At 36.4% G+C, this 15,710-nt stretch overlaps 1 protein-coding gene across 1 annotated transcript in view; it reads right to left on the bottom strand.

The window, feature by feature from the left end:
• The window catches only part of LOC105526232 (A-kinase anchor protein 7 isoform gamma-like), a 94,249-nt gene that overhangs the window by 58,484 nt on the left and 20,055 nt on the right, over nucleotides 1-15,710 (bottom strand). Inside the window, exon 4 of the mRNA XM_011962171.1 lies at nucleotides 878-1,025. Within this exon, the coding sequence (XP_011817561.1) occupies nucleotides 878-1,025 (148 nt within the window). The remainder of the gene's footprint in view (nucleotides 1-877; nucleotides 1,026-15,710) is intronic.

The following is a 15,710-nucleotide window of genomic DNA, read 5'->3' on the forward strand; positions in this document are numbered from 1 at the left end:
CGGGGTTGCTACAAACCTTCGATTTGTTAAAAATAAATAAATAAACTGTCTTTTTAAGGCAATATCTGTGAAGCACAATAAAGCAAAACACAATAAAACAAGGTATGCCTGTATTTGTCTTCTTTGAGTATTTTCATGTTACTTTAAAAGTATATAAATCAGGTTGTCTTGAAGCTCACAATTTTAAAAGAATAGTGTCTGGTTTGAAATAATAAATCTGAATCACAACAGAGCTGGCTCTTTTGAAATACATTCACATTGCAAAAAGTGGAGAATAGCTCTATTCTGGATGAAAGATCTCCATAAGTGTACACACTTTCCACCTGGAAACGCAGTTTTATATGAGTCTGTCTCATCTCATGCCATCTAACAGATGCATTTACATATGAATCTTTGCTTCCCCTCAAAACATCTTTCTTAGGGAAGAAATTGAAGTTTTCAATTTTTGCAGGTCACCTACATTTTCTCTTCTCAAGGTGAAACTTTCTGGCTGGGGTCATTCTATTCCTAATTACAAGCAGCAAATACAAAAATGCCTGTGGAAAGCCATGGAGGCCCTCCCTGGAGAAAATGCTTTCTTCATGTTCATGAAATAAAATTAAATTGAAATGATTTCTAAATCAGTATTTCCAGACTTCATTATAATTATATTTAAAGCCAGAAGTATAAAAACTATGGGTTGTAAATTCTTAACTGATCAATATAACTACTAAAAATGCTCTAGAAAATTTTCAGTGTATCATTGTCAAAACACAATATTTAGGAAAGTATATCATTGAGAAAACATATACAACTAAGTTTAAATATTTGCCAAGATAAAAGTGATGCCAAAAAAATTAAAAATAAAGACAATAAATAATTTTTAAACAACACTCACCAATCACAATGGAAGATTCACAGTGATAATAACCATTACTTTGTTTTTTCTTCAGCATGGAACAAAGATCTATGCGATATAATATTTCTTCTCCAAATCTGTGACTGATAAACTTTTCATATAAATCAGGATCTATTTTTTTCACTCCCTTGAAACGAAAAAACAAATAAATCAATCAATCATTTCACCTAGGCAGCCAGGTCATAATTACATCACTTTCCTAGAACCCGATCATTACATCTTAAAGTACACCATTGCCTACTGGCACTTGAAAATGCATATACAACAATAAAATTGTTGTAAAGTTGTTTTTCAAGTCTCCCTGCCGAGAACGAGTTATATTTAAAAACCATCAATAAAGAGTATTAGGTTTAAATTTGGCCGTTTTCAGAACTTCATACATTTTAAGTTCCAGAAATAATAAAGTATACTGAGTTAAAATTTTGAGATACCAAGGAAAGACTAATCATGGACAACAAAAATGGAGAAATGGATAATTTTTTTTTTAAATGCAGTCACTCTGTCACCCAGGCTGGCGTCCAGTGGCGCGATCTCGGCTCACTGCAACCTCCGTCTCCTGGGTTCAAGCGATTCTCCTCCCTCAGGCCCCTGAGTAGCTGCGACTACAGGCGTGTGTCACCACACCCAGCTAATTTTTTGTATTTTTAGTAGAGACGAGGTTTCACTGTGTTAGCCAGGATGGTCTTGATCTGCGGACCTTGTGATCCGCCCACCTCGGCCTCCCAAAGTGCTGGGATTACAGAGGTGAGCCACCGTGCCCAGCAAAATGGATAAATTTTTTAAAAGTAAGGTAGGAAAAAAAAATACTATAAATCTTTAAAAAGTAAGGTGGATCTTAACATTTTATAGTGGAAAAATGTTCTAATTAGATGGATGTAATTTTTAAATTCCTTATGTAAGAATCATCTGAAAGACAATTAAAGAGTACTTGAATTAGAGCAGGGAGGTCAGTGGATCTTACAAGTTGTTCTCTATCTGCTCCTCCTTACTTTCAGTGTATTTTCTTAGCAGAAACAGTTGGTTGTTGAAAAATTACAGTGGGATGGCCTTGGTACCTCTGTAGTTTCCCCAAACATGGGAAAGAATATATCTGCCTCTGCTATACTCTACAATGGCCCTGCAACTCAGCCTCAGAGTCCCAAAGTACAGTCCATAAGATTAAGGTAATTAGAATATATATTTTATCTTTTCAATGACAAAAACTTAATTAGAAAATTAATGAAAAAAATTATAAAAGCAAAAAAATTAAATCACTACAAACTGCTACTGCTATAGTTTATGTGTTTAGTTTTTCCTATGCAAATACAAAGTACATTTTTTCTCTTCTATAGAATGTGGTTGTTCCCTGAGTACTATTTGATAACCAGCTTTATATTGTCAGTAAATACACCATGTCAGTAAATAATATACAGATGTGCCAAATATTTTTCTCCATAGTACTTCATTGCATGAAAGTCTCATAATTTATTCATCCAATTATTTACTGTTGGACATTTAAGTCGATCTTAATTTTTAATATCATATTAAACATATTTCTATTGATGTATGTTTTTGCTCAATGTCTAAAACTGGACTCCTAATCTCTCCCCCTTACCTCAAAGGGTTATGTGGACTAAGTAAGTTAATTTATAAAAGTGCTTAAAACAATGAAATTATATATAAACACACACATACACACAGCCATTATCATTAGTGAACTTTATGTAATAATTTCATTTGAGATAAGATTTCAAGAATAAAAAACATTCTGAGTAAATGGAAAATGACCAACCATGCTTGTCTTCTAAATGCTTGTATGTGTGTGTGGGTGGGGGGTGTGGAGGTTGGAGACAGTCATTCCTTTAGACTGGAGAGAAGACTGGCAATAACATAGCAGACAAATAAGAACCCTCAGTACTCACAAGCCACTATTGCTATAATCTTCACTTCCGTTTTGTAAAATGTCATTTTTTTAAAGAAATAAAACATGAGATTGACTCTCGTCTTCTAGGCTTATTAATTTAATTTCAGTAAAAAGTAAATGCCAACTGTTTTGTAAGAATTTTTCACAGATGACTTCCAACATGAGTCTTTAGGACTTAATTTTTACTAGCAAGTGAAACAGAATTAATTGCTTAACTCATAATTTACAGAGGGAGCTATGGTTCAAAAAGGCATGAGAGGCACTGAAATTATATGCCCTGATCAGACAAATCTTCTGTAATAAACAACCTAGAAATAGCTAAGCCTCTGCATCGTCTGATATATATTACAATTTCAATATGATCTTCATTCTCTGGAGAAATTTTTTGTTTGGCAATATATTTCTTTTCTGATAAAATTTATCTGAATTGATTTCACCATCCAGCTGCAGCAGGTGGTGTTTTCTTTCATACTAAAAAAAAAGGAAGACTATAATTCTGAGAAAATAAATGGGACCTCAAAAGTGGATCATTTAGGGTAAGACTAAGAAGCGCCCTGTTTTCTGAATGAATCCACTGGGATGGCAAAATAGTTTCAGAAGCATTATCCTCCCAGATTGTATTTTAAAGCTAAAAAGGCTGGGTGGTGGCATTATTTTCAAGCTGTGGACCCCCCAAATTATTTTCTGCTTCCCTTTGTCATAGGCCAGACCCTTCGTCATAGGCTAGACCCAAGGCACTATTACTTAACTAGCAATGGAGGTATACGATGTTAGGAGGGTTCAAAAGATATCGTGAGAATTGTTAAATTTGACCTATAAAGGCTAAGAGTTGGGATTATTTCACATGTAGAAGAAAAATATGTGAGGTATCTTTAACAAATCATGCTACGGGTGTTGCAACCCTGGAATTTTGAATATGATTGGAGATGGTCTAGTACTTAGAAGGTTATATTTGCCTTGAACCTAACAGGGACAAGGCATATTTTTAAGGGCTTCATATTTATAATTGTACCCAGTATAAGTGACATTTCAATTATGCAACATAACATTAGAAGAGAAAATAGGATGTTAAGTATGGAATATCAGACTTTGAAACAATAAATTAGCGACAAGAAACATCAAACAGAAAAAAGTTTTCAAGACTGTCTTAATTAATCACTAGAAATGACTGAAGTTTTAACTTTTCTTTAGCCTAGTTTCAGTCACAGTTTAGGAAAAATTATCAGTGATGTTCAAAGACACTTGATAACCTTTGATACAATGTACCGTGAAACAGGAATTTCGTTCTTGGTTGTAACTTGGCACTCAAACAGTCCACTCCAGAGAAAATGCCACCGAAAGCATGATGAATATTTTTAGAATCATCTGATGGCTCAATCTGATAAGTAATGGAAATTATTTACTCAGGAGGCATTCACCATATCATTTACATTTAGCTAAATGATGTGCACAATTTAATATGTACCAAAGAGGGCTCAGACTTATATTACTATGCCTCTGACTCTATTTTTAACACAGGAAGTAGACAGACGGTCACAAAAATATGGAAATTCACATTTGTTAATTTCAAAGTGAAAATCATTTAAGATTCTAAAAAATAAGATACATTTATTCATCTTTAATTCCTGTGACAAACTTTTTGTCATCAGAATAATGGAAATTAATATTAAGAAGGTTGAAACTTTTTTGTAATAGAAGATAACTTCTTATTGTTACTTGTTATGACAATCACAACTTCCATGATGGAAATATAAACAAGCTTCCTATAAGACAAAGAAATCATTTGTCCTACTGATAATAAGCTTGGCATTCCTGGATCTCTGCTATGTTTTCCAATAGTTTATTGCTGTCATACAAGTAGCTATAAAAGACATATATATTTCCTGTGATAATGACGTGACAACAAAATTAAGAATGTGATTTAAGAGGCAAACTCGCTTTCCATTTTGGGCATTGGCTGGTTAAAGAAGAATCGTAATCTCTTATGCTTATTTTTGTAAGTGGCAAAAAGTTACATTTGTTTAATGTTATATTGGTTAAGAAACTGAAATCACTTTTAGTGATCACTGCCCCAGTGAAAATGTACATACTGGCAATTCAAAGTTATGAAAACATTGTATCGATATCGGCATGGGGCTTATCCCTGGCAAATCTTAAAGTTCTTCATGACTCCTTCACCTCTTTGTATAACTCCAATTTTTGCTGTTATTTGCAGTATTTTCATTTTCACCATCTTCCTGATACAGAACACTTGGTTACCTCCTTGCCAGCTGCAGCCTTCGCTCGGCGGCAGCTTTCCCTCTGCTCCTCTGAGTCAGGAGGAGGCTCAGTTCCACCCCAATCTGTTCTTGACAGGGAGGGAAAGAGATGAGGAGCTTCACTGCACCAACCAATGGGCTCCGGAATAGCATGGTGATTTTAGATCGTGTCCAGCACCCAGGGTGAGAACGGTCTTGCAGCCTTCCCATCTTCTCCTCTGGCCATACTGGGCCAGTCTATGTGGCTGGGCTCTGCTTTGGTCCCCTGGTCGAATGTGCCTGTTTCCTGTCTTGCTGAGGCCCTGACACCACACCTACTGCCTGTCAGTTAGTTTACAGAAGGAAACGTAAGGAGTGATGAAAAATGGAAAAGTCAACAGTACTTTATGTGGCCCAATTACTGTGGCCCAATCTGAAAAAAAAAAAGATGCCTGCTATCATCTGTATTATAGTAATAGAAAATACAAAGCATTTACTATGTACAGGCACTGTTCTAAGAACTTTTCTGAACTCATTTAATAACCACCTATTATCCACAGATAGGAAAACTAAATCACAGAGAAATGAGGTCACTTACCAAAAGACACAGCTAGTAAGAGATAGAGCTTAGATATAGATTCAGAATAAATAGAGAATATAATATATTGAAAAGAAGAGCAGAATAATAATTTCAAGCCCTCCATTATTTACTTTAAAATATTAAAATTCTAAGAATATTTATCATTCTTAAGATATAATCATATACATGATCATATTTCCAAAACCAATGTCAAAATTACTTTGGGAATCTCTAGCATTCTAAAATACCTGCCCTTAATATAGTGCATGAATATTAATAAATCAAGTGATATGTGTAGGTCATAGTAAATTAATAAGAAAGAATTCATAGATGCTTATACATAGAAAAAATTATCTAAATAATCCAGCCTGTAAAAAGAATGCTTCTTATACTGTTGATATTCCAAATAATCAGGTAAAATACTGGTACAGATGGTCTGAGTTTTCTGGACCAGCTATTTATGTCCATATATAATACTTCTCAATTCTTAATTTTGTTTTATGCTAAAGCATCTATTCGGTTCACCATGGGATTTTTCTAGGCAAGCCATCTCCCCACTCCTATATTTATAAACTTCCTTTTAGCATTCCAGCCTGGTTTAATGTTCAGGCTTTATGGAAAGAAAAAGCAGAAACTTAGTATTTTAACTAACATTTACAGTATTACACCTTTCAGTAAGTAGTAAGTAGAAACACAACTGCTAGAGCCATACATTTTAAATCTACTGTTGACACCTCCTTTTACCTGTCCTAAAACTTTAAGAAGCACTGGACGCTCCTCGGTGGCGTCAAGTGGCTAGGAAAGCAGACACAGAGGGAAGATAACACAATTCCTAATAACAGAAGTTACGTCACAAAAGCCATCAAGAGAAAATGCTGTATTGCCTCCTGGTCCTAACGTGTCATTCCAGGAGGTGCTGGCATCAAACAGACCAGAGGAAGAAACATGGCTTTGGTCCACAAACATTTGGTTCATTTATACTGACGAAGGCCATGTTAACCAGAGAGAAAACAACAGGTCATCGGCACCCAAAAAGTTCTCAAGGTTGCAGGCTCAGTACAACAAGCGCAGTCCTGGAACACTGCAATGCCTTTATTTACAACACAGTCTGTTTCCATGTAAGCTCATTCTTTGTCTACTTAGCCAACCTCAATTCTTTCTTCTCAAGTCCTCCTCCTCCTCATTTCCGGCAGGAGAGACCATATGCTGTTTGGCCACATAACTGTTTGTTATACTTGCATGTGGCTTTTCTCAGTATAATGAAACAAAGAAGGGGCTCAAAAAATGAGGCATCCAAGAACCATTCCTATATGCTCAGTCTCAGCTGAGCATTCAACTCCCTTTCATCAAACTCCAGCTGTGTTCTTGGCTTAGAACAGTCTTGTGATCACTCGAATGTAAACAAGCTACAGCCTCCTCCTCCTTCCTATCATCTGTTTTCCTAATGTTTTGCTCTTTGGTACATGTTCTCCTGAATTTACCAACTTAACCATTTATTTCTATATATCAAAAATAAAACAAAATCACCCACATACACTTACAACTTAATCTATTATGTTTCCTTGTTTCAATGCAATAGCTTTTTCCTTCTAATATATACTTTCTAACATTAAGTAATTAATGCCAGTAAGCCACAGGTATAAAAAATTCTCAGGACCTCAACAGTGAAGCAGGAGAGTGGGGCTGTTTGGTAGAAAATCATTCAGAAATAAGTTCACAGAAAAATCCTAACTTTAACTTGCCCCATAACACCGGCCTGTGTGTTGCAACATACTTATATCGTGACAGAAGGTGTTGTGCTTTTATAGCTTAGAGGTCAAAAGTATGGAACCACTCACCTCCATGTTATCAACAGATAGAACTTCAGGCCTAACTGTACCTCAGGTACCATTCAAATGAGAGTTAAATACTGTCCCTAGACAGTGTAGAAGAGACTGTACACTCTCAAAATATTTTAAATACATCCACGGACATCACTAATTGTAGTCTTGTAACTTTAAACAAGAAAGATCTAAAGCATTTTCCCAGATCCTCCTGCTCCATGTACCTAGTACCTTCTACTTTTCTAACTTTCTTATGAACTACTCAATTTCCTGGACCCTTTTCCCATCAACATTCTTCCTTCTCACTTTTCTCCCCCTCATTCTAACCCCCAACATCATTCTCAATAGGACGCCTTACTTAACCTAACTCAGCCTCTTACTCTGCCTAACTACCCAGAAGTATTCCCTGAATACTACTTAGGAAAGATGCCCCTGTCTAACAGAGGAAGCACTCCAATAACTAAATATTACAAGAACTGGGTGAAGAAATGGGAAAGAAATAGTGGCATTGCGATCTACATTGACACTCCTATAGATTAGGAAATGGAATAAGGAAGAAAGGTGCTCAATGATACAAGCCTTTCACCTTATTTGGTTTGGAACTGTTCCCTGGACATCATAACAGATATAAGGGAGTCTAATAGGAAAAATAACAATAGCTGAATATGGAACAGTCATTAAACATATGACCCAAGAATCATGTGTAGCCCTTAAACCAAAAATGAATGTTTCTCTCCAGATAGAGTAAGAAACGTAAACAAAGACTTTCTAAGTATGACACACATGGCTATGTAAAATAATTTTTTATATAACATTCAACAGGAACCTTGCCCACATTTCAAACTTAAACATTTAATTGTGAAATTTCTCCTTGTTTACTTTAAAATACAGATCGTCCCTGACTTAGGATGATTCAACATACGTTATTTCAACTTCACGACATGTGAAAGCAACATGCATTCGGTAGAACCCATACTTCTAGTACTAATACAACCATTGTTTTTCCACTTTCAGTGCAATATTCAATAAATTGCATGAGATATGCAACACTTTACTATAAAATGGGTTTTGTGTTAGATGATTTTGTCCAATTGTAGGCTAATATAAGTGTTCTGAGCACATTTAGGTAGGCTAGACTAGGCTATCAGGTTTGATAAGGTAAATGCATTTTTAACTTATAATGTGTTCAACATATGATGAGTTTATCAGAATGTAACCCCATCATAAATTGAGGAACATCTGCATAGAATTATAGGGATTACATACATTTTCTAATGCACTCAGAGTCAGCCTGTATCTATAAACATTAGATTTGCTTTTTAAAAGTACAGTTAAAATAGGCATCAGACCAGTCAGTAATTTCCACACAGCCTTTTCCTTTAGACATTTCAAAAATTAAAAAGAATATTTTCCAATTTTTGAGAAGCACTTCAAGACTAATTTAAAAAGCAGTGAGTGTAGTAGGAAAAGCAAACATTGACAAAAGACAAGGAATTGGTATCTTAAGATAATAGAATGTAAAAAATTACATACACTGGCATATTCCCCTTTTGCTATACCCACTAGGTGCTACCATTGCGTACACAGACCCCAAAAAGCTAAACAAGCCAAACAACACTATCCTTTCCATGTCCATCACATACCCACTTTGTACATCTTAGGTACTTGCCAATAGGGATATATGTGTGACAGAAAAGTTACCACCTGTTGAGAAGTATGTTTGATGTGATTTCCCTATCCATTCAGCTTCTTCCCAGGTGACCACTCCCTGGTAAATTAAATTTGAGAGATATTTGGGCTGGTAGTCCAAGAGCACACAATTTACCATTTTCTGATTGTCAGGGTAGGTCAAGGAGGGTGAAGAGCAAGGTGGGATCCGAGAGGGCCAAGTCATAACACATGGGATGTGTAAGATTAGGGAGGGGCTGTTGCCAAAGGTGCAGGATCACTACAGGGAGTCACATGGAACATTCTCCCAGGTAAGGAATGGCCAATAAAAATCCTACAGTAGTGCTGGAGACCAAACCAGAAAATACTGTGAAAGAAATGTTCTGTTCTAAATAAAGTTACACATCAAATTATTATAATCAGATCCAGCTGTGGGGAAGGCAACAGCCAAGGAAGGAAGAGAGGTAGTTTCATACTCTGGTCTTCAGCTTTGGGACAGTATAAAGATACAGTTGTACTAAAAGGCCTTAAAGATGGATCTCCAAAATGGTGTCACAAACCTGGCCAACAGTTAAATATATTGCCATCAGTAGGGTTTAGAGACAGAACACCTCCTGCAGGAACCAAACTGGAATTCCTGTAGTCAAGGGTGGCTAGTCCCTAAGATGATACGAGGAATAAGTGTTGTTAGGTCCTCAACTACAGATAAAGTGAGGCTTGGCCCCGGAAAAAAGGCCAATAACCTTTTTGCCTTTTTAATTTATTAGAGTAACCAACTGAAAGAGAACTGAATTGGTTTAGTAATTTGAAGAACTAGTATTATTCTATTTTTAAGGTATCTTTCCTTGAGAGAGTAAGATTCTGATGGTCAAAATAAACCAGCTCATATGCAGAAATGGAAGTATAATTCCGATACAAACTAGTTATGGTTTTGGATTGCAACCTTAATTCCCTCTCATATCTGAGTCTCTCAAGAAAAATATAGCTTTACCTTCTTTCACTAGCAGTTAATTATTTTAATAAGAGCTGGTTGGCCAATCTTTTCAGTGACAGAAAATCTTCTTGCCATCCAAATCATTCCAGCTGGTTTGCTTTTATGTGATCATTTGAGTGGGTCAGTAATTAGCTATTATCACTTACTAAACAAGGTAAATAGTTCCGCATCAACACAATTTTGGAATAAAATCTTAGGTTTTCTTGACCATATATTCTATTTTTCTTTACCCATAATCAATCCACTGTGGGGTTTGCCAGTTTCTTATATTTTCATGATGTTCCACTTTGTCCTTGACTAAGAAAATGAAATTAATTACCAGTTTCAAAATGTCTAAAAATGACTCGCTGAGAAAAACATTTTTCCCATAACTAATGGTAATCTTTGAGATAGAATTTTTATATTTAATATAATTAAGGCAAACACATACAATTTTAATTAACTTGAATACTCCGATACTGCATCTTTTAATACAAGTTCTAAAACTCTGTTTCTTCAATTATACTTAAATCAGAAGTTTATCGGGCTGGGCGCACTGGCTCACACTGTAATCCCAGCACTTTGGGAGGCCGTGGCGGGTGGATCATGAGGTCAGGAGATCCAGACCATCCTGACTAACACTGTGAAACCCCATCTCTATTAAAAATACAAAAAATTAGCCAGGCGTGGTGGTGGGCACCTGTAGTCCCAGCTACTCGGGAAGCTGAGGCAGAAGAATGGTGTGAACCCAGGAGGCAGAACTTGCAAAGAGCTGAGATCGCGCCACTGCACTCCAGTCTGGGAGTCACAGCAAGACTTGTCTCCAAATAAATAAATAAAATAAATTAAATAAAAAAACAGAAGCTTATCTGTAGATGCAACTGCTAGAAAATAAATGTGTACACAGAATTATGTGTTTAACGACAAAAAAAAAAAAAAAAAAATTACTTAAGCCGGAATTATCAAATCAGCATTTCCTAAACCTGTTCTACCAAATACTAGGGCTACAAAACAGTCTGTGGAAAAAGGACTTGTTGGTCAAATGCATTTGGTTGGGAAACAACGCTGAGTGAACTATATTTACTGCCCCTCCTGTGGTGTCCCTTCCTGGAAGCAAATTACATATCCTGTTATGTTACACTCAGAAGGGACTATGTGACTTGCTTTGGCCAATAAAATATGATCAGAAATTACGTGTGTCACTTCTTAGCAAAAGCTTTAAGAATCAGCATGTTCACCAACTCTCTTTCCTTCTGCCAGAAGAGCAGAAAAGTCCTAGATGGAGGCTGCCCAGCCACGGTACTGAGTAAAGACAGTGTGGAGCAGAGCCAGAGGATCCATGAACATGGGCAAAAAAAAAAAGAATCTCTGTTGTTGTAAGCTCTTGAGATTCACAATAAGCATTTGCATTTCAGACAACCTAAGAAGTTCTGACATAAAGAGTTAGATTAACTTTACTTCACCCATTATTGCTAACATTCATTGGATCACAGATCCCGCCCTGCCTCACATAAAACCCTGAGAGATGTTCAGAAAGAAAAATCTCAGAAAATGCTATTGAAGATAGTTGCTTCAAATCTCCATTTCACTCTGAAGATTTAACATTAGGTTCACCAGTCATTTCTTCCAGGGTTTTCGAAGTTGTCAAAATCTCTAACAGAATCAAGATCAACCAGGAATCATTTGTAATCCTGACTTCAGTCAATTTCTAGAATTTCCCATAAAATAATTTAGCATTCTGTTTACTCTTTCTCAAATTTTAAAGACATATAAAGTACTGAAAGATTCCAGATGAATGTTAAGCAGGTTTACCTTTGTAAACATCATTTCCAATTGTTAAACAATTGTAAACTTGTTTTTTTTCAATGTACAGAAATAGACAACAGCATAAAGTTGAAAAAAATACATTAGAAACACAAGTGAAAGCACTTGTTATAAATGGTGCTCTTTAACATACAGTAGATGACAGGGTTGACTAATGTAATCTAGAGTATCTCAGAAGAAATTACAATTCTATCTCCTGAGAACTCACTGAATTTTTAGTGTTAAAAAGCCATTAAAACAAAGAGATTTGCTGTTCAATGCACTTGGAAATATGAAAAGTGACACAAAAACAACTAAAAACTGTGAGTAATTAAGCCATTTGACACAGGGAGATTCAAAAATAGTTTACAGAACGAATCTGCTTTATCTTGCACCAAAGATATTTTTAAAGTTTTGTCTGGAATAATCAAGGTTCACTGAATATCCAGGGCATCTACAAATGCCCTCTTTGAGGGATGAAGGAAGGAAGTGGCAGGGTAGTCTTCGGGCTTCTCTGTGCCTCTTCTTTGTTAGAATGAAGGAGGATTCTTTAAAATGTAGAGCCCTGTGAAAGCTTGCCTAGTCTGTCTCCCAGGTCAGGAGGGCCTCTACCACCAGCCCTTACACATAATTTGGTATTGACAGGATTTCTCTACCTCTCAGTTTCACTAAAGATGTAGTATGTGGCTGGGTGCAGTGGCTCACATCGGTAATCCCAGTAATCCCAACACTTTGGGAGGCCAAGGTATGAGGATTGTTTAAGGCCAGGAGTTCCAGACCAGCCTGGGCAACATAGCAACACCTCGTTTCTAGAAAAAAAAAATTTTTTTTTAATTAGCCAGGCATGGTGTGCACACCTGTAGTCCCAGCTACTCAGGAGGCTGAGGCAGGAGGATCATTTGAGCCTAGGATTTGGAGGCTGTGATGAGCTATGATCATGCCATGAACTCCAGGCCTAGGTAACCAAGTGAGATCCCAGTTCTTTAGGAAAAAAAAAAGATGTGTAGAGTGTTTTTCTCATTGTCCTTGTTGCTCCATCTGGCTTCTAGGAGGACAAGTGGAAAGACTCAGATCTAAATTGCCACTATCTTCCTATCGGTACTTGAAGACCTTTCTTCTTTCTGTCTTTCTCCTTCCATGCAGACAAGAAAGCCAATATGAGGTTAGAAATATACATATCTGTGTGAAGCCAAATTAACCAATTTGGTCAAAGTGTTTATCTTATAGACATTTCAGGATAGCACAGGTGTCAAGAGTCCTTCTTGTACAACAAGTCAATAGAGATCGAGAGAGGTTAGGAGATTTTTCCAGGACTAAATAACAGGGCTAAAACAGGAAAGCTCATGCTCCTTTAAATTTACTACAGGGATTCCTTTAAGAAGGAATAGTCTTCATGCTCCTGAGTTTTAAAATGGTTTATAAAAGCTCACTGTCATGCAGACCCCCAAAAGTGAGTGGCAGTCAAATTATACCAGGCCCAGTTAAAATCTTCAAAACATATGCAGCGATAGATAATCGATAGATAATAGATAGATAGATAGATAGATAGATAGATAGATAGATAGATAGATAGATGGAAGTAAATAACGGTACTGAGTGAAGAAAGATGACATCAGGGCTCACAGTTAGGGAAGGATGCAGAGTAAGGCTGAGTTCAGCCAACCTAATATAGAAACTTTTCATTACAATTTTGGTTCTGTATATTCAATCACCAAACAATTCAGGAACTGGAATCTCCTCTTAATGGTAGCATTAGAACAAAATTTTCATCCATATGCTCTCTGTTTCCATTCCTACCAATAACTGTCCTATATCCTCTTCTCCACTCCCCTCAACATCATCTTCATCAGGTCCAATGATCACCCGTCAGCCCTTACTTTTTGCATATTGAATTCTGCCCTCAAAACAAACCAGTCTAAGTGAAAGTCACTAACAATTTTCAAAGATCATTTCTTTCATTCTAAAGTACTCTCATTTTCTGACTCTGTAAAAAAAAAAAAAACACTGCTGCAAAGAGGTGTCATGTTCATAAAACATATTTTTGTCAGTTTAAGAGCTATAGTAGTAATTTGAAAGAGTCATAAATCAGGGAAGGTATCTAAGAAGCCCAGAAAATAATTTGTGATTAAAAACAACTGACCTATACATTAGGAGATCATATTTATTTTTTGAGGATGCTATCACATTTATTTTTTGAGATCTGCATTAAGATGTTTGTTTGATTTGAAACTTGTCTTCTTCTGCCACCAAGTGTTAGCACATATTTCTAACCAACCAAGATTTGCAACATTGAAATCACTGAAACCCAAGTTTATTCAATAAGAAAAATAAGTCCAAAAAGATATACTATAAAAAGCATGAAGCTGAACAAGTTAGCAGACTGGCTATGTCAACTAAACTCTGAATAAAGCTACAAATAACCTGAACTTTAGTTACTATTTCAGAGACAGTAATTTAATACTATTTTCTGAGGCTTCATTCAATGAAAAAATTACAAAATACAACGATAATTATTTCTTTTGATATTATGCAATATATCCACTAGAATTTCATGAAACTAAGAATATGCAAAGCTGACACATTGACTAAATGTCTCCTGGTGTTAGAAAGATATCTAATCGCCAAGAAAAGCCTTATGTTTCACGGAATCTGTCCTTAGCCTCAACTCAGCTCTCTAACTTGGGAACCAGAATATTGTCTATAGGAGGTGTAATGCGATATTCTGTAGTGATAACCCAATTGAGTTTTTTTAATCATCTGTCATTGTAATTTAAAGATTACAATGAAAAATAAAAAATAACCTGAAAAGCTATTATCCATGTCAACTTAAAAAATTAGATTTAAGTCAGAGCTATAATCAGTTTGTTTATGAAGGTAAAACATCTCATTGACATTAGAGATGTGGACAGATGGCTGGTGCAGGGGATGAGTGTTCACCCCCTGGGAGGTCGTACAGATCTAGTGTGAGGCTTTCCCAGTGGTGTTAAGTGTTTGGTGCAGAAGTCCCTGGACTTCTGGGGTCCTGTCCTCTGGTAGGCACCTGTTGGCAGGTAATTGCACGTAGCAGCATTAACCAAAAGCCCAGTGGGGATCTAAACATTAAATATATTGTGTTCAAAATTTTGAAAATACAGAAACTCTCTCTATCAAATGTCCTGATGTGAAACTTCTTCTGTGACAGCATGGACCAGCTATCTTACTATCTCAGAATTTTCCTATAATAATCCGGAGCATGCCTCTACACAGCACACCCCTTTTTACCAACAATCATCATGTCTACCCTGACAACAGTAGCACCAGTACGTTAGCAGTGCATCAGTATCATACACAAAATCATTTCCAGACTACCCTCTAGCAGGTCAAATTGAAATATAAGGAGGACACCACCTGGAATCAGTCTTTAAAACAGAGCACCTTAACAGGAGGTATCATTTAGCTCTTTTCCAGACAGTCTCACTATATATCACCCCTGCATACCAGAAACTGGAGGAACACTCCCATGACAATGGAAAATCTTCAGGTTTCCTCAATCCGGTGGCTACCCCACACTCCTGCATTGCCATGGGGCACCTAACTTTGCTCATCACCACTTCTTATTACACTCTACTCACCAAGGTCCCACCATTCCTCAGAACCCCAGCAAACCAAAATGGGAATCCTTAGCATGTCAAGGGGGATTTACTATATTCTGAGTGATATTAAGGTCAGTTCTATTCACTTACCTACCAGAAAAATCATGGGCTAAGAGAGCAACTGTGGGAAGTCACTTTTTACCTCTAAAATGCATTGAAACACATTAAGGTGTTGGCAAGGCAAACCCAAGAA

The sequence above is a fragment of the Colobus angolensis genome, unplaced genomic scaffold (genome assembly GCF_000951035.1).
Source record: "Colobus angolensis palliatus isolate OR3802 unplaced genomic scaffold, Cang.pa_1.0 Scaffold58, whole genome shotgun sequence".
Classification (NCBI taxonomy): Eukaryota; Metazoa; Chordata; class Mammalia; order Primates; family Cercopithecidae; genus Colobus; species Colobus angolensis.